Source organism: Giraffa tippelskirchi, chromosome 11 (assembly GCF_054371585.1).
Source record: "Giraffa tippelskirchi isolate mGirTip1 chromosome 11, T2T-mGirTip1v1.2.pri, whole genome shotgun sequence".
In the NCBI taxonomy this organism is placed as follows: Eukaryota; Metazoa; Chordata; class Mammalia; order Artiodactyla; family Giraffidae; genus Giraffa; species Giraffa tippelskirchi.
This window is the reverse complement of record NC_137285.1, coordinates 116,945,901-116,964,234: the sequence shown is the minus strand read 5'-3', so window position 1 is coordinate 116,964,234 and position 18,334 is coordinate 116,945,901. Positions and strand designations below refer to the sequence as shown.

The 18,334-nt window shown below is 37.3% G+C and overlaps 1 protein-coding gene across 5 annotated transcripts in view; it reads right to left on the bottom strand.

The window, feature by feature from the left end:
• Nucleotides 1-18,334, bottom strand: part of SBF2 (SET binding factor 2) — a 473,595-nt gene that overhangs the window by 233,305 nt on the left and 221,956 nt on the right. For all 5 annotated transcript variants that reach the window (XM_081540685.1, XM_081540683.1, XM_081540686.1 and 2 more), the window contains exons 4-6: nt 9,758-9,880; nt 8,323-8,433; nt 6,440-6,545 (exon numbers count right to left, since the gene is read on the bottom strand). In XM_081540685.1, coding sequence (XP_081396811.1) covers nt 6,440-6,545; nt 8,323-8,433; nt 9,758-9,880 — 340 coding nt within the window. The remainder of the gene's footprint in view (nt 1-6,439; nt 6,546-8,322; nt 8,434-9,757; nt 9,881-18,334) is intronic.

Genomic DNA, 18,334 nt, shown 5'->3' with positions numbered 1-18,334 from the left:
TAACTCTACCAAGGTCAAGCAAGGACTTTGCCAGCAGCCCTAGAGGCCCCTTGCATGTGCCTCTAATCATGACAACCTCTCCATTGCCATAAGTAATCAATATTCTGCCTTTCTCCTAATAAGTATTTTCCTGATTTTTCCTACAGACATTTTTTTATCACTAAAAGGTACATCCCTAGACACTACACTATAATCTCACTCTGTTAAAAATGGAATGTTTCAAATCTCTTTTTTTTTTTGTCCACAATTGTGGCATGCTGGATCTTGGTTCCCTGAACAGGGATAGAACCTGCATTCCCTGCAGTGGAAGCATGCAGTCTTAACCACTGGACTGCCAGGGAAGTCCCTCAAAACACTTAATCTTGAGGTTCCTCCTCCATATAATTTATTTGTTAAAGAACTTGTGACATTTGACCAACAGTTTCTGAGAGCCTGGATTTTGACAACTGCGGTCTTCAGATGCAATGTGATCCCCACCTTCTGTATTCCCTGGGATCAGAATCAGACTTACTCTCTTGGGCAAAATACAGGTAGTGTTTGGCAAGGCTGCTTCAGTTCAGTTCAGTTCCATCACTCAGTTGTGTCTGGCTCTTTGCGACCCCATGGACTGCAGCAGGCCAGGCTTCCCTGTTCATCACCAACTCCCGGAGCTGGCTCAAACTGAAGCCCATCGAGTCGGTGATGCCATCCAACCATCTCATTCTCTGTCATCCCCTTCTCCTCCTGCCTTCAATCTTTCCCAACATCACGGTATTTTCAAATGAGTCAGTTCTTCACATCAGGTGGCCAAAGTACTGGAGCTTCACCATCAGCATCAGTCCTTCCAGTGAATATTCAGGACTGATTTCCTTTAGGATGGACTGGGTGGATCCCTTGCAGTCCAAGGGACTCTCAAGAGTCTTCTCCAACAGCACAGTCCCAAAGCATCAATTCTTCGGTGCTCACTTTCTTTATAGGCCAACTCTCACATTCATACATGACTACTGGAAAAACCATAGCTTTGACTAGACGGACCTTTGTTGGCAAAGTAATGTCTCTGCTTTTTAATATGCTCTCTAGGTTGGTCATAACTTTCCTTCCAAGGAGTAAGTGTGTTTTAATTTCATGGCTGCAGTCCCCATCCGCAGTGAATCTGGAGCCCCCAAAAATAAAGTCTGTCACTGTTTCCCCATCTATTTGCCATGAAGTGATGGGACCGGATGCCATGATCTTAGTTTTCTGAATGTTGAGCTTTAAGCCAACTTTTTCACTCTCCTCTTTCACTTTCATCAAGAGGCTCTTTCACTTTCTGCCATAAGGGTGGTGTCATCTGCATATCTGAGGTTATTGATATTTCTCCCAGCAATCTTGATTCCAGCTTGTGCTTCCTCCAGCACAGCGTTTCTCATGATGTACTCTGCAAATAAGTTAAATAAGCAGGGGGACAATATACAGCCTTGATGTACTCCTTTCCCAATATGGAACCAGTCTGTTGATCCATGTTCAGTTCTAACTATTGCTTCCTGACCTGCATACAGATTTCTCAAGAGGCAGGTCAGGTGATCTGGTATTCCCATCTCTTTCAGAATTTTCCACAGTTTATTGTGATCCACACAGTCAAAGGCTTTGGCATAGTCAATAAAGCAGAAATAGATGTTTTTCTGGAACACTCTTGCTTTTTTGATGATCCAGCAGATGTTGGCAATTTGATCCCTGGTTCCTCTGCCTTTTCTAAAGCCAGCTTGACTATCTGGAAGTTCATGGTTCACGTACTGTTGAAGCCTGGCTTGGAGAATTTTCAGCTTTACTTTACTAGCGTGTGAGATGAGTGCAATTGTGCAGTAGTTTGAGCATTCTTTGGTATTGCCTTTCTTAGGGATTGGAATGAAAACTGACCTTTTCCAGTCCTGTGGCCACTGCTGAGTTTTCCAAATTTGCTGGCATATTGAGTGCAGCACTTTCACAGCATCATCTTTTGGGATTTGAAATAGCTCAACTGGAATTGCATCACCTCCACTAGCTTTGTTCGTAGTGATACTTCTTAAGGTCCCCTTGATTTCACATTCCAGGATGTCTGGCTCTAGGTGAGTGATCACACCATCGTGATTACCTGGGTCATGAAGATCTTTTTTGTACAGTCCTTCTATGTATTCTTGCCACCTCTTCTTAATATCTTCTGCTTCTGTTAGGTCCATACCATTTCTCTCCTTTATTGGGCCCATCTTTGCATGAAATGTTCCCTTGGTATCTCTAATTTTCTTAAAGAGATTTCTGGTCTTTCCCATTCTATTGTTTTCCTCTATTTCTTTGCATTGATCACTAAGGAAGGCTTTCTTATCTTTCCTCGCTATTCTTTGGAACTCTGCATTCAAATGAGTGTATCTTTCCTTACTCCTTTGCTTTTTGCTTCTCTTCTTTTCACAACTATTTGTAAGGCCTCCTCAGACAGCCATTTTGCTTTTTTGCATTTCTTCTTCTTGGGGATGGTCTTGATCCCTGTCTCCTGTACAATGTCATGAACCTCCATTCATAGCTCATCAGGCACTCTGACTATCAGATGCAGTCCCTTAAATCTATTACTCACTTTCACTGTATAATTGTTAGGGATTTGATTTAGGTCATACCTGAATGGTCTAGTGGTTTTCCCTACTTTCTTCAACTTAAGTCTGAATTTGGCAATAAGGAGTTCATGATCTGAGCCACAGTCAGCTCTTGGTCTTGTTTTTGCTGACCTTATAGAGCCTCTCAATCTTTGGCTGTAAAAAATATAATCAATCTGATTTCAGTGTTGACAATCTGGTGATGTCCATGTGTAGAGTCTTCTCTTGCGTTGTTGGAAGAGAGTGTTTGCTATGACCAGTGTGTTCTCTTGGCAAAACTCTATTAGCCTTTGCCCTGCTTCATTCTGTACTCCAAGGCCAGATTTGCCTGTTACTCCAGGTGCTTCCTGACTTCCTACTTTTGCATTCCAGTCCCCCATAATGAAATGGACATCTTTTTTGGGTGTTAGTTCTAGAAGGTTTTGTAGGTCTTCACAGAAATGTTCAACTTCAGCTTCTTCAACATTACTGGTCAGGGCATAGACTTGGATTACTATGATGTTGAATGGTTTCCCTTGGAAATGAACAGAGATCATTCTGTCGTTTTTGAGATTGCATCCAAGTACTGCATTCCAGACTCTTTTGTTGACTATGAGGGCTACTCCATTTCTTCTAAGGGATTTTTGCCCACAGTAGTAGATATAATGGTCATCTGAGTTAAATTCACCCATTCCAGTCCATTTTAGTTTGCTGATTCCTATATGTCAATGTTCACTCTTGCCATCTCCTGTTTTATCACTTCAAATTTGCCTCGATTCAAAGACCTAACATTCCAGGTTCCTATGCAATATTGCTCTTTATAGCATCGGACCTTGCTTCCAACACCAGTCACATCCACAGCTGGGTGCTGTTTTTCTTCTTTCGCTCTGTCTCTTCATTCTTTCTGGAGTTCTTTGTCCACTGATCTCCAGTAGCATATTGGGCACCTACTGGCCTGGGGAGTTCATCTTTCAGTATGCTATCTTTTTGCCTTTTCACACTGTTCACGGGGTTCTCAAGGCAAGAATACTGAAGTGGTTTGCCATTCCCTTCTCCAGGGGACCACATGTTGTCAGAACTCTCCACCATGACCCATCTGTCTTGGGTGGCCCTATGGGGCATGGCTCATAGTTTCATTGAGTGAGACAAGGCTGTGGTCCATGTGATGAGATTGGTTAGTTTTCTGTGATTGTGGTTTTCAGGTTGTCTGCCCTCTGATGGCAATGGCAATCCACTCCAGTACTCTTGTCTAGAAAATCCCATGGATGGAGGAGCCTGGTAGGCTGCAGTCCATGGGGTCGTGAAGAGTCGGACACGACTGAGCGACTTTACTTTCACTTTTCACTTTCATGCATTGGAGAAGGAAATGGCAACCCACTCCAGTGTTCTTGCCTGGAGAATCCCAGAGACGGCAGAGCCTGGTGGGCTGCCATCTATGGGGTCGCACAGAGTCGGACACGACTGAAGCGACTTAGCAGCAGCAGCAGCCCTCTGATGGAGAAGGTTAAGAGGCTTATGGAAGCTTCCTGATGGGATAGACTGACTGAGGGGGAAAATTGGGTCTTGTTCTGATGGGCAGGGCAATGCTCAGTAAATCTTTAATCCAATTTCCTGTTGATGGGTGGAGCTGTGTTCCCTCCCTGCTGTTTACCTGGGGGTAATGAAGAGACATTACTTTGCCAACAAAGGTCCATCTAGTCAAGGCTATGGTTTTTCCAGTGGTCATGTATGGATATGAGAGCTGGACTATAAAGAAAGCTGAGCGTCCAAGAATTGATGCTTTTGAATTGTGGTGTTGGAGAAGACTCTTGAGAGTCCCTTGGACTGCAAGGAGATCCAACCAGTCCATCCTAAAGGAGATCAGTCCTGGGTGTTCATTGGAAAGACTGATGTTGAAGCTGAAACTCCAATACTTTGGCCACCTCATGCAAAGAGTTGACTCATTGGAAAAGACCCTGATGCTGGGAAGGATTGGGGGCAGGAGGAAAAGGGGACGACAGAGGATGAGATGGCCGGATGGCATCACCGACTCGATGGACATGAGTTTGGGTAAACTCCGGGAGTTAGTGATGGACAGGGAAGCCTGGAGTGCTGCAATTCATTGGGTTGAAGAGTCGGATACGACTGAGCAACTGAACTGAACTGAATGAAGATAATGATGACCTCCCTCCAACGATCCCATGCATGTACTGCTACACTCAGTGCCCCCAACCCTGCAGCAGGGCAACACCGACCCACACCTCTGCCAGAGACTCCTGGACACCCACAGGCAAGTTCAGGACAGTCTCTTGTGGGGTCACTGCTCCTTTCTCCTGGGTCCTGGTGCACAAGGTTCTGTTGTGCCCTCCAAGAGTCTATTTCCCATTCCAGTGTAAGTTCTGGCAGCTCTATGGTGGGGTTAATGGCGACTTCCTCCAAGAGGGCTTATGCCATACGCAAGTCTGCTGCACCCAGAGCCCCTGTCCCTGTGGCAGACCACTGCCGACCCATGTACAGGCATACAAGCCTTCCTAAATGAAAAAGATCATGTGAATAGTGCTTAGCTAAGGCTGTAGGTAGTTCACGAACCCTTAAAATTACATCCAAAACTTTGTGGAGGAAGGTTTTAATCAACAAGATATTCTTTACAGAAATAAGTGCCATCAAGGAGTCAGTGCCTATTTCACACATTAAACAAAATAGCTTTAATTAAATTAATTTGAACTTGGTTGAGATGATTCAACGAGCAGAAACTTTCGGGGAGGAAGAAAAGGAATACATAATTTTTAACAGTTTAAATTCCTATGCGGAGGCAGATATAATAGAGAATTACTATGTTGGGATTGATTTCATCATTCATCTTTATTAGCATACTAGAAACTCTATGTGTGGTGATTTAGTCATTGAGTAGTGTCCAATTCTGGAGACCTCATGGACTGTAGCCTGCAAGGCTTCTCTGTCCATGGGATTCTACAGTCAAGAATATTAGAGTAGGTTGCCATTTCCTTCTCCAGAGGATATTTCTGACCCAGGAATTGAACCAAGGTCTCCTACATTGCAGGCTGATTCCTTACCAACTGAGCTACAAGGGAAGCCCATTAAACTCTTCTGAGGCTTTCTAAATTTCACTGATTGAAGTCACAAAAAAGTACGGGGCCACTGAAGGAAAAGGAGTGATGTGTTTCAGAGTTGAGCAGGGAGTAAAATTCAACATGAGATACAGGGGAAATAAAAAGGTAGAATTTTTGTGTAAGGAATTAAGAATTCCATGGAGAAGTAGAGATGAGTCCCCAGGAAAGGGACAGTTTCAATTCAATTATAAAAAGACACAGATGGAGAACAATGTGAAAGATATAATCTAAGGGAGTGAGAAACTCTTTCGTAGGTACATATGTAAGACAAGTAAGAGATCAAGTAAATGACAATCTCTGGCAGCGCTGACCTGAAATATGCTCTAAGTTACATTACTCCTTTAATGAAGTACAAGCTGTCCAATGTACAGAGGGCACTTTCTTGTGTCCTCCCTCTAATTCTTCACCTGAGCCATTGCTAGAAAATGAGATGAAGTCCTATTACAGGTGGTGAAATGAAAAGGAAGGGATTCTTTTAGTTTTATCTTCTAAGGAAAAACAAAACATACTACCTATTCATCTTTCACAGCACAGAAAAAATATGTTTACTTTCTAAAAGCCTAAGTGACTTCAGAGCAAAAGGAGCCTGGGTTAAAAACAATGAATACTAGTTGAGATTAGAACCCATATAATTATATATTTTATATATAAGTTATGTAATGGTTTACTTTTTTATTGTCCTGGTTCATGTCAGGTGATGCGGGCTTAAAAATTAATCTCCTTTTCAGAAGCTTTTAGAAGAATACTGAAAAAATGGAGAACAAGACATACCTAACTGCTGGAACAGGAGAGCCACACTAGTTCCTGTGACAGGAAGACTGTCATGCAAGGGAGTCTGGATCAGCTGTCTGTCTCCTGCACCCAAGGAAAACAGCTTCTGCAGAATGGGGGGAAAACACATACACACATCAAATGATTTCTTTTCACACATTTTCTCAAGATAAAAAAAATCCCTTTGAAGTTCAAATTTAGAGCAGACGATGATCATATAAGACCCAATTAACAGATGCGAAGGGCAATAAGGCAACTCAAAACATTCAAGTTACTTTGTGCCCAAATGAATATGATACAAGAAAATTCAGTAGTTGGAAGGTGAAAATTTAGTAATAATGAAACACACAAATCACTAACAATAACATGTAACTAAAAAATAATAAAATGCTGAAGCTAACATTTATATGCCAGTTATATGTCAATAAAACTGGAAAAATAAAAGAAATATAGTAATATGAAACATGTAATTTAAAAACTTCTAATAGTCACAATAAAAATCCTTTTTAAATTAAAAAATATATAAAATCATGTCAAGAAAAATTTCATCATAATAAAGGCTCATAAAATAACTCATCTGCTTTACAGTTTAGGTTCAATGTGACTAAACTCACATTTCTTTTTTTTTTTTTTTAAACTCACATTTCATACTCTGCCCCTGGAGTACAAACAGGAGAATAAGGGAGGAAAGTGCAGAAGGAAAATAAACTTAAGAGTACCCAAAAGACACTAGGAAAGATAGTAGACAGTTAAAAAGGCAAAGGGCAAGGAAAAAAGATGTCAATTTTACCAAAGTAACACCTCTATAGGACTTTTTTTTAATCTATCAGAGTTTAAAAAATGTAATTTTTAGAGGGATGTTCTTTCCCTCAATATTACATAAGAATAAGTATAATAAGTGGTCAACTAATCAATTTTAGGACTTAAGTAGATTTTTAAGTTACCTAGAAACATTTAGTCATAGAAGCTGAAGTTCTCATTTTTCTACTTCAGAGAAGAAGACAAAAATTTCAAGACACAGAGAAGAAGAAAGACATGTCACTTTGAGAAAGCTTTATTTCAGTATAACAGTTTAATGTCAGCATGTGCTCAATCGACGTATGATGAAATTCTTTAAGGTATAGATTATACTTTTCAAAGAATATCTGTGATTTTGGACAATGGTTAACATCATCATTATTATTATTAAAGGTAGAAAACTGAGATGAGAAAAATAAGCCCTCTTCTTCTGAAGCTTAAGTGCAAGCTATTCTACTAAACATTACACACAACATACAAAATGGTTTTAAGGACCACATATAACTGATTTTATCCAAGGAAATGAAGAAATGAATTAATCTATCCAGGAGTAGTTACAATGTTACAAAAAATTATACTGACAGTTTTCTTAATGTTATCTCTGAATTTTTATCACTCAAACAAATTTTAATAAAATGAGGTGTAATCACATAGAGGAATAAGCATGGTATAAAGAACACATTTGAAGTTCAATTTTAAAAAGTGCATTCCCAAGAAAAATGTAAGCTACATTTCAAGTTACACAGAATATAACTTTTAACTATGCTATGTGAAAGGTGAACCCTGTGTTAAAATTAACCCCATGACCTAAGAAAAGAATGGAATCTTGTGTTTCTAGAAGGAAGACCACAGGGACAATGCTTAACTAAACTAAGGCCCTTTTTTTTTTCTCAAGGATTGAACTCTCGCCCCCTGCATTGGAAGGGCGGAGTCTTAACCACTGGACCGCCAGGGAAGTCCCCTAAGACCCACTTTAAATAGAAAATATTTAAAGAATTCGTTTTTTTCCTTTTCTTCATAAATTAAACTAACTGGAGGAGAGAAAAGAAGCAGGCCCTTTTCATCTTCTTTTTTATTCTGTTTACCTGAGACCCTCCAGACGCTGGGACAAGACATGCACACAAGTTTGCAATGAGACTTTCCAAGGAGACATTCAGACTGTCCACATATACAGTGTAGATCAAACCCAGGCAAGCCTGAAAACAAAAGATGCATGTAGTTATTTCATGGAGAAAGCAAGCACTAAAAATAAATTGTGACATCTGCTCCCAGGAAAGTTTCTCTTTGAACATAGTATATTCTACAGTGACCACGGAATAAATTTTAAGCAGCAAATGTTATTAAGTTTATTAAATTTTCCTCCAGAACCAGAAGCTCTAAATGAGCTTCTAAGATGAGTTTATAAAAAACAGAAGTACATAATTTGTAAAACAGGTGTTTGTGTTCAGATAACCACTCGACCAAATTTGTAAGGCTTAAAACTCTTTTTGTCTCAACTTATTTTGCAAAACCCCAATTTTCAAGATAAAAATTTAGAAACTTTATCTTATTTTGTGATTCTCAATAATTCAGAACATTTTACAGAAAAATTTAACTTATGTGAATTATTATAAAGAATAGCAAAATAGAGAATATATGATTAACACTTTAAGCTCAGAAGAAGGTAGGTGGTAAAATGGAGGACAAAATGGAATCATATGAATCTTCCAGTTTATTAAAATTTATAATTAAAAAATTAGTATCTGTTAGGAGTTACCAATTGTCACTGAAATCTTGACACTAAGAATATATATAATCTCAATTATACAGAAAAGGTTTCCAGAAATTATGCATTAATTTCTCAAATCCTTGAGAGATTTTAAGGTATAGTTTATACTTTCTAAAGAAGATCTGTGATTTCTAGACAATGGTCAACATAACTAATATTAAAGATAGTGACTGAAGTAAGAAAAATAAGCCCTCTTCTCTTTCAAATGTATTTATAACTACAGTAAGTTTTTTTCTATATTTGAAAATTCCAACTATCTAAAAAGTAAAATATCTGGAAGTAAACAATATTTTAAAGCTATGTTGGTAGCAGTATGATCACAACTATTTGAAATCACAAATACTCATCCTATTTTCTTTCACCTGGACTCCTAAAAAGATCAGTAAAAACACACTAAGTTGTTATATTACTAATGCATTTTAAAGTTGATACAAGTAATCAAACGATTTCTTTAGGATTCATAAATTTTGGAGTCAGTAAAGATGCGACCTATTTTAAAACAAATTAAACATCCTTAAATATAAGGATATTTTAAACATCCTTAGAAGTTTAAATAGTTATACTAACTAATTCAGGTATTTATTTCATCCAACATGAAATTCATTTCTTCTTTTCACAGTAATTTTATTTTATTGATGAATTCCCAATCAATTTAAAGATATTTTAGGTACAAGAAAACTTGTTACCATGGTTCACTCAGAATAGATTTATACAATGACACAAACCAATAACAACAACTATGAGTTCTTTACCCTAAAAATTTCTGGATAATCTAATCTGGATACCAACACCAGGCTTTTGGGAGCAAACACTTCCGCAGGCTGAATTAAACCAGACACTTCCCCTTCGCCTTCAGTCTCTTCCTTCTTTGCTCCCTAAAAAAGGAGACACTGTAATCAACAGACAGACAATTTCCTAGGTTTATAACTCATAAAATGTAGACATATCACACACTTCCATGTAATTTATAAAATCCAAAATTAATTCCAAAATATAATTTACAAACTCAAACTAAAAACAAAGAACATACTTTGAGAGGAATCTAAGAAGCAACTAGGCAAAGAAATTATGAAGTAGGGCATACTCATTTCATTTCTGAAAATCCTTAAGCTCCAGATATACAGCACAATTTTATTTGAACCTGTGGTTTCTACATGAGGTACCAGTAATAAAAGGTAAATAAGACACAGTTCATCACTGACTAGACAAATACAAATGACACTTAACGGAAATTCAGTTTTTAAGATAAGAAAAAGAAATCCGTTTTAGAAGTAAGGCACTACTTTTCATTTTTGTTATTTGGACTTCTCTCAGTTTTTCAAACAAAAGAGATAATCATTTAGGCTTATCTTGCAGAATGCTCTTAGAAGTAAAACCCAAACAGCTCTAAATTCTTTTTTCTAAGGAGCAACAATGTTGATTTTTTAAAAAAACAGAGGATATTTTTATATACATAAGTAAGTTTCAGAATGTACCTAGTTGTCACTGAGCTATAAAGAATAGTTGAAGTATAAAGCTTATGTCATGCATATTTTATTAGCACAATAAAAATATCTGGAATTTTTTTTTAAACCCTAAATATTGAGTGATTAAATACTGGTTAATGTAATAAACTTTGAAAAGTATTATTCTGGGGCTTCCCTAATGTTCTGGTGGTTAAGAATCCACCTTGCAATGCAGGGGACACTGGTTCTATCCCTGGTTTGGGAAGATCTCATAATGCTGTGCAGCAACTAAGCCCATGCCCCACTGACTACTGAGTCTGCACTCTGGAGTCCATGAGCTACAGCTACTGAGGCCTGCATGCCCTAGAGCCCATGCTTCGCAACAAGAGAAGCTACCGCAATGAGAAGGATCGATGCCTTGCACCACAACTAGAGAGTAGCTCCCACTCTCTGCAACTGGAGAAAGCCTGTGCACAGCAACAAATACCCAGTGCAACCAAAAATAAAATAAATATATAAAAAGAAAAATATTATTCTCATTTATAAGCAACAAATATTTCCTGTGCTCCTACTGCTCCATAACACTATATGATGCACTATAAAAGTTTCAACAGAAAAGAAAAAACAAAGATAGAAAAATATTCAAATTTATTTCTAAATGATATTTTAAGACACTAGGACATTTTCTCTGACTAGAATCCTTTTCTCTTTCCTTTCCACTAATCAAAGGTCCAGAAGCTTAGAATTTATCTTGCTTCTCGAAGGCTTTCCTTCACTGATTTTTCCTCCAACTGTTAGCTCTTAGCATCGTTCATCAACATTGCACATACCTGCTCATACTTATTTCTCCTGCCAAGCCTCTCCCCTAAATGCCACAAAATGCAGATTCAACTGCTTGCCTGACGTCTCCACTTAGATGACAAATAGGTATCTCAAATATGACAAAAATATAGCTCCAATCTTTTTTCCCAAACTCCACTCCCTCTGCGGTAATCTATTATCTCAGTTAAAGGAAATTCTATCCTCCCATTAAGCAAATCAAAAATACTGATTCCTCTCTCTTTCATAACCTTGGCAGCAATCCCGATTTCTCACCACCTCCACTGCTACCACTGTGGAGTAGGACTGTGAGCCACTATCGTCACTTTTCTGGGTTATTTTATCAGCTCCCTTTAGTCTCCTCCATTCCTCTTTAGCCCTACTTTGCTTCCCTGATGCTCCTCAAACGTGCTGGACATGTTCCCAGGTAAGGGTCTCAAACATTTTATTATTCCTTTGCCTGGAATAGAAACAATAAACAATTCCCTTATCTCCCTCATCCTCCCATTCAAGCAAACTTCTGCTCTGTTAAGGCTTTGCTGGTACCTACTTGAAATTGCAATATCCTAACCCCATTTATGTCCCCTTTGCTTATTTTATTTTTCTCCATGGCACTTGTTACCATCCAACATTTCATTTATATTGTTTTCTGGTTTTTGCCTCAACTAGAATGTGCTCCATGAAGACCGGGATTTCTGTTTTGCTCACTGGTGATTTCCCAGTTTCTAAAACAAGAGGTACGCACATAGTTGATATTTATATAATATTTATTCACTGCATTCATGCTGGAATGAATTTTCTTACATAAAATAAAAAATTTTCTTATTTTACCAAGGGAAGTTTTTCACCCCTACTCGAGGAGGCCAAGAACTGTATTAATATTTTCTATCTTCTTTGGAGCCCGTATAGCTTCTATATAGTGAAATATGACCAAGTATTAGATGTCTATGGAATGTACATATCCAAAGGGAAATATCTGTTTACTTTTTATTATGTATGATAAGATCCATATGCTCTTGAAAGATTTTCATTTGTTACAGAGCAAAAGCTAAAATTAGGTTGGGTGGCTCTGGAATTCTTAGAAATAATAAAAATGTGATGAAAATGAATTTACCAAAGATATCCACACTTAATGAATCACATTTTTTATGGATCACTAACAAATTTTGTCCTTGCCTGACAAAAAAAATGACTGAAATTCCTGAAAGAGATAAAGTTATCCACATTTTTATGAGATTGTGATACATGCCCTAGAGTACCATTAGAAGTCAGCTTGAGTAAGTACATAACCATTTCATATAAATGACCATTAACCTATGTTAACCTAAACATAAAAGAGAATGCATTGGTCATTTCCTTTAATCAAATATTCACTAAGTGGAATAATTATTATCAAGAAAGAAAAAAGGTCTGACATAATATGAATCAATACTAAATAAAAACAACTCCATTTTCTTTACATCACTTTTTATTATAGATTTTGACCTTCACTTTGTAAATGTGCTATAAATCATAAGATGCTGCTAATCTTCATTCCAATAGCTCTTCTATAAGAATACAATGTCCCAAGTTTAGAGAAAATGCGTATTCCTTTTTTCAAAGCAAAATGCACTACTGTGATTTTTTTTTAAATTGTTGTTTATAACAAGTCTTATTCCAATAGACAGTAGTGTTGTGGTTTTGGATAACTTTTTCAATAAGTAATTTATCATGTAAAAGAACAGTGTTTTTTTTTATAGCTGTTAGAATATATTTTGTGTAATAATTATGTAGTGATACTAACTCTGTTATGTGTTTTACAATGACAGATTTTCACATATTGAAAAGATGTGAGAAACATAATAAGCAGGAAATTAAAAACACAGGATACAAATGTAACAGACATTATAATAATGGTCGGAAATTTAACATTTTATAGTATAAAGCATTTTCACATATTTTATCTCATTTGAACAAAACTTACAAGCCTTCTTCCAAGCTAAGATTATTCCTTGGTTTTAGTAGGTCCCAATAAAGATACATGGAGAAGGAAATGGCAACCCACTCCAGTATTCTTGCCTGGAAAATTCCATGGACAGAGGACCCTGGCGGGCTACAGTCCATGGGGTTACAAAGAGTTGGTCACGACTGAGCCCATCAGCAATAAAGATACAAATTTACCTTAAATTCTGTTTACTGAACTGCCTCACATTGACATATAAGGTGACTTTATCTCATATTTATTGTAAGCATGTGCCACACTAAACTGCCCACTTACTGGTATTTTTTCCTACCTATTATTACTACAGACCACATCTACCAGTGGCATTCCCAGCTTCTGTGTAGTTTACATTCTATGTAGCTCTCAAACTCTTCATGCTTCAATAATATGGGATAAATTAGCACCCACCATAGCAACCTGCCCTAAAAGTACTACTGCCTTTCAAACATATCCTCAGGCAAAAATGATAAAAATTATTAGAATACTGATTTTATGGAATGACCACATGTAGCAGATAGGCACAATCTGTAAGAAGCTTAATCTATCACCCAGATAGAATACTTCATTCTCATCTCTGCTACACTCCTGATGCTTGACTCCTGTCTCTTCTATTCTGAAAAGACTAACTGCATCCAATATCATCTGTGCTAAGCTCATTTTCAGCAACACTGTTTCATACTGTGTGTATGTTAGTCCCTCAGTCCGCTCAGTCATGTCCAACTCTTTACGACCCCATGGACTGAAGCTTGCCAGGCTCCTTTGTCCATGAAATTCTCCAGGCAAGAATACTGGAGCGGGTTGTCTTTCCCTTCTCCAGGAGACCTTCCCGACCCAGGGACTGAACCCAGGTCTCCGGCATTGCAGGCAGATTCTTTACTGCCTGAGTCACCAGGGATTTCATACTAATTCTCCCTATAAAATTTCTTTAAACACTCAATTTTAAAAGGACGATGAAGGAGAGGGTGGGATGAATTGTGAGAGTAACACTGAAACATATACATTAACATATGAAGCGGGAAGTTGCTATATAACACAGGGAGCTCAACCCAGTGCTCTATAACAACCTAGAGGAGTGGGATGGGGAGGGAGTTCAAAAGAGAGGGACGTATGTATAGTTATGGCTCATTCACACTGTTGTATGGCAGAAAACTAAAAATATTGTTAAAGCAATTATTCGCCAATTAAATTTTTTTAAAAATGATGAAAGGAATTATGTAAGTAAAAAAATTCCAGTTTTACATTTCCTTTTTGAAAAGCAATTTATTACAGTGTACCATTATATAGAGTTGCCTCAGCTAAGCAATTTGAAGACTTTAAAATCTTCCAAAATTGGAAATAAAGGAGTCTGAGTAGTTGCAAAATTCTGTAAGGTCTACAACTCCCCCCTGAAAACTTAATTTCTTGCCTAATAGTCCCTTAATTATGTTGACACATCTATATGACAAAACCTAATTTATTCTTGCATTGGTCTGAAAAATAATGACTACGTGAGACAAACACGTTTTAGGATTTCAAAGCTTCAGACAACTGGGCCACTGGTCTTCAGTTCAAAATGCCGTTTACCTCTAGTAAAGAAAATACCCTGATATTTTCCTCTTCAATAGCTCCTGGACTCACCACTATTCCAAAAGTAGGGCAAATTCATTTGCAGGGCTACTATATATTCATCCAGAAAGCTCCCTATTTTTAAGAGACACACAATCCATAAGTTTTTTAAACATATATACTTAGAAGGCAGCATTTTCCAAAGTGTCTTCTGCTGGAGGCTAACAGATATTGCTTAGATAAAAAGGTCTCCTAATCAAAAATTTTGGAAACAATAAATTAAAGCCAAGTTAAAAGGTTTCCATACTGCAGGAATTTTCAGACTTTAATAGGCAAATCTCGTTTGTGCATGTCAAGCAAAGAAGATATGAATTATTTCTCCAATTTACTGGACCAATGAAACCCTCTTTCTTAAAAGTATCTAGAGGACCTAGTGCCCTATGAAATGCCCTATGCTAAGAAAGGCTGTCACAAGCTGTTCTAGGATAGAAAATGTATGAAAGTGAAATATGTATATATTCCTATGTTCTATATCCTAAGAAGGCTAATATAATGCTTATTTCATAAATATATTATTATATTTTATACCTGTTTCATTAATTCTCACATTTCATAAAGGAAAGTGAGATTTGAAAAGATTAGAACATAGATAATGTTGCTGGAAGCTAGGGCACTTTATAGCTGCCCTAAGAAAATATTCAGCATGCCTGTGGCCCGTTCTCACCATGAGTTAGGAACTTCTACTCTAGACCAGTGGTTCTCTAACTTTAGTGTGCAACAGAATCACTGAGGGCTTGCTAAAACCGATTTTTGAGTCCCGCCCCTAAAATTTCTGATTCAGTAGGTGTGAGGTAGAATCCAAGAATTTACATTTCTAACAAGTTACCTAGTGATACTGATATTGCTGATGCAGGGATCAGTTATGTCCAACTCTTTGTGACCCTATGGATTGTAGAATCCTCTGTCCATGGGATTCTCCAGGCAAGAGTACTAGAGTGGGTTGCCATTTCCTCCTCCAGGGGATCTTTACTACTCAGGGATCGAACCCACATCTCTTAGGTGTCCTACATTGGCAGATGGGTTCTTTACTGCTAGCGAAACCTGGGAAGCCCAGAGATCATGCAGTTTTAAGCTAATCAATATGAAAATATAAAAGAAAATAATAACTGTAACATATATTCTATATGCCAGACACTGTGCTAAGCATCATAAGAGTGTAAATAATTCATTTATACAATCAAGAACTTATTAAATAGTATTTTCCAGTAAAGGAAACCAGAACTCGCTGGAGAAATGACGTTCTAATTTTGAGTCACAAAAATGTACAAAATTAGCCTATTCATCTTAGTAAAAAAGTAAAGACTCTGTCAAAGACTAACAGAATCAAAATAAATAAAAATCATGGTTGACTGATTTAAACACACAAAAATCTGTAAGTTTATAATTTTTAATTGGTCACTTCTAAAGATGGCTAAAGGGCTTCCCTGATAGCTCAGCTGGTAAAGAATTCGCCTGCAATGCAGGAGACGCTGGTTCGATTCCTGGGTCGGGAAGATCCACTGGAGAAGAGATATACTACCCACTCCAGTATTCTTGGGCTCCCCTTGTGGCTCAGCTGGTAAAGAATCCTCCTGTCTTGCAGGAGACCTTAGTTTGATCCCTGGGTTGAGAAGACCTCCTGGAGAAGGGAAAGGCTACACACTCCAGTATTACCAATCTAACTGCAGTCAATGAAAGTTCTATTTAATAACTGAAATTCAGTTAATAAACACAGAAAGAATAATAGAAGGAAGAATTTACCTTTTGCAATTCCTACTTAAATAATGTATTTAGGCAAAGATCATCAATAGATCCCAAACTACTTACTAAGTGAGGGCTGGCACCACCCCAAACCCACAAATCAATCTTAACAATACTAAAAGTAGAACAACCAGAAGTTAAATTTATCTTGATGAGACACAATAGAAGTACAGTACAATCTTTGAAGTGGTCTAACTTTAAAAATTGAACGTGAATCTAATCAAGCCTCTAGATCTAAATATTACTTTATGGAAACTATGGAGAATAGAGATATAATAGAGAATAGAGGTAAAAATAATATGGAGAATTAATCAGCCCAATCCAGAATACAGAACTTTCCATAGGACAAATGACCCAATTTCTCTACTGCCCCCAAAAGAGGGCCTGTTACAGAAAAAACTGAAGAAATATCAACCAAATATAATGTGCAGAATTTGCCTGAATAAGTCACGACATTTTCGAGACAAATTTTTAAATTTAGAACTATGTAAGTTGGATATTAGATAATATTAAGGGATTATTCATTGTAATTAATTTTTTAAGTATTATAATGGCAGATTGGTAATGTAAAAAAAATCTTTATCAGTTAGAGATATATACTAAAATATTTGAAGCTTCCCTAGTGGTTCAGACTGTAAAGAATCTACCTGCTAATGCAGGAGACCCAGGTTTGATCCCTGGGTTGGGAAGATCTCCTGGAGAAGGGAAGGGCTACCCACTCCAGTATTCTTGCCTAGAAAACCCATGGACAGAGGAGCATGGCAGGTTACAGCCCATGAGGTCACAAAGAGTCAGACATAACTGAGGGACTAAGCATGCATGCAGCACGCACACACTAAAATATTTGCAAGTAAATTATGGTGTCTGGGGTTTGCTTTAAAATGTCTCTCCCTACTGAAAAAAAAAAAAGGATTTAAATTTTAAAAGACTGACAAAATTCTGATAATTTTTAAAGCTGGGTCAAGTGTAATGGGGTTTATATACTACTCACTTAAATTTTGTATTTTTTAAAAAATTCCCATTTGAAAAACAAAGAAAATAAAATCTTTATTGTGCATCTCCTATGTGTCAACGTTATTCTAAAGTACATTCATTCATTTTGCTCCTTTGATCACACTTGGGTTGCTGACATACCAAAATGTCTTTACTTTGAACTGCATTATTATTGGTTCATAAACACATTTACAGACTCATTAAAAGATTCTAAAATGATACACATCCTAAGTTGCTTCAGTCATGTCCAACTCTATGCAAACCCTATGGACTGTAGCCCAACAGACTCCTCTGTCCATGGGATTCTCCAGGCAAGAATACTGGAGTGGGTTGCCATTTTCATCTTCAGGGGATCTTCCCGATCCAGGGATCAAACCCACGTCTCTTAAATCTCTTGCATTGGCAGGCAGGTTCTTTACTAGTGCCACCTGGGAAGTTCAAAAAATTTAGACAGGTCTATCATTTTTTTAGGGTAAGTCATATAATAAAGCACCTCACATCTATCATATTTTACTGATTACTTAAAAAATGTTACAATCACATTGCCTAACTGAATAATTCTGGGAATATGTTATCAAAAATTTAATGCCAAACTTTTGCTTGTGTTTTTTGACAGTGTTACTGTAACTTAGAAAGATAAGAGCCAACATTTTTAAAGTTGCACAATTATGCTTTGGATGGTTTGTGTCCCTAAGTTCCTCTTCTTTAGACTTCCAAATAATGTGTCATAGTATATTTGGTATGAA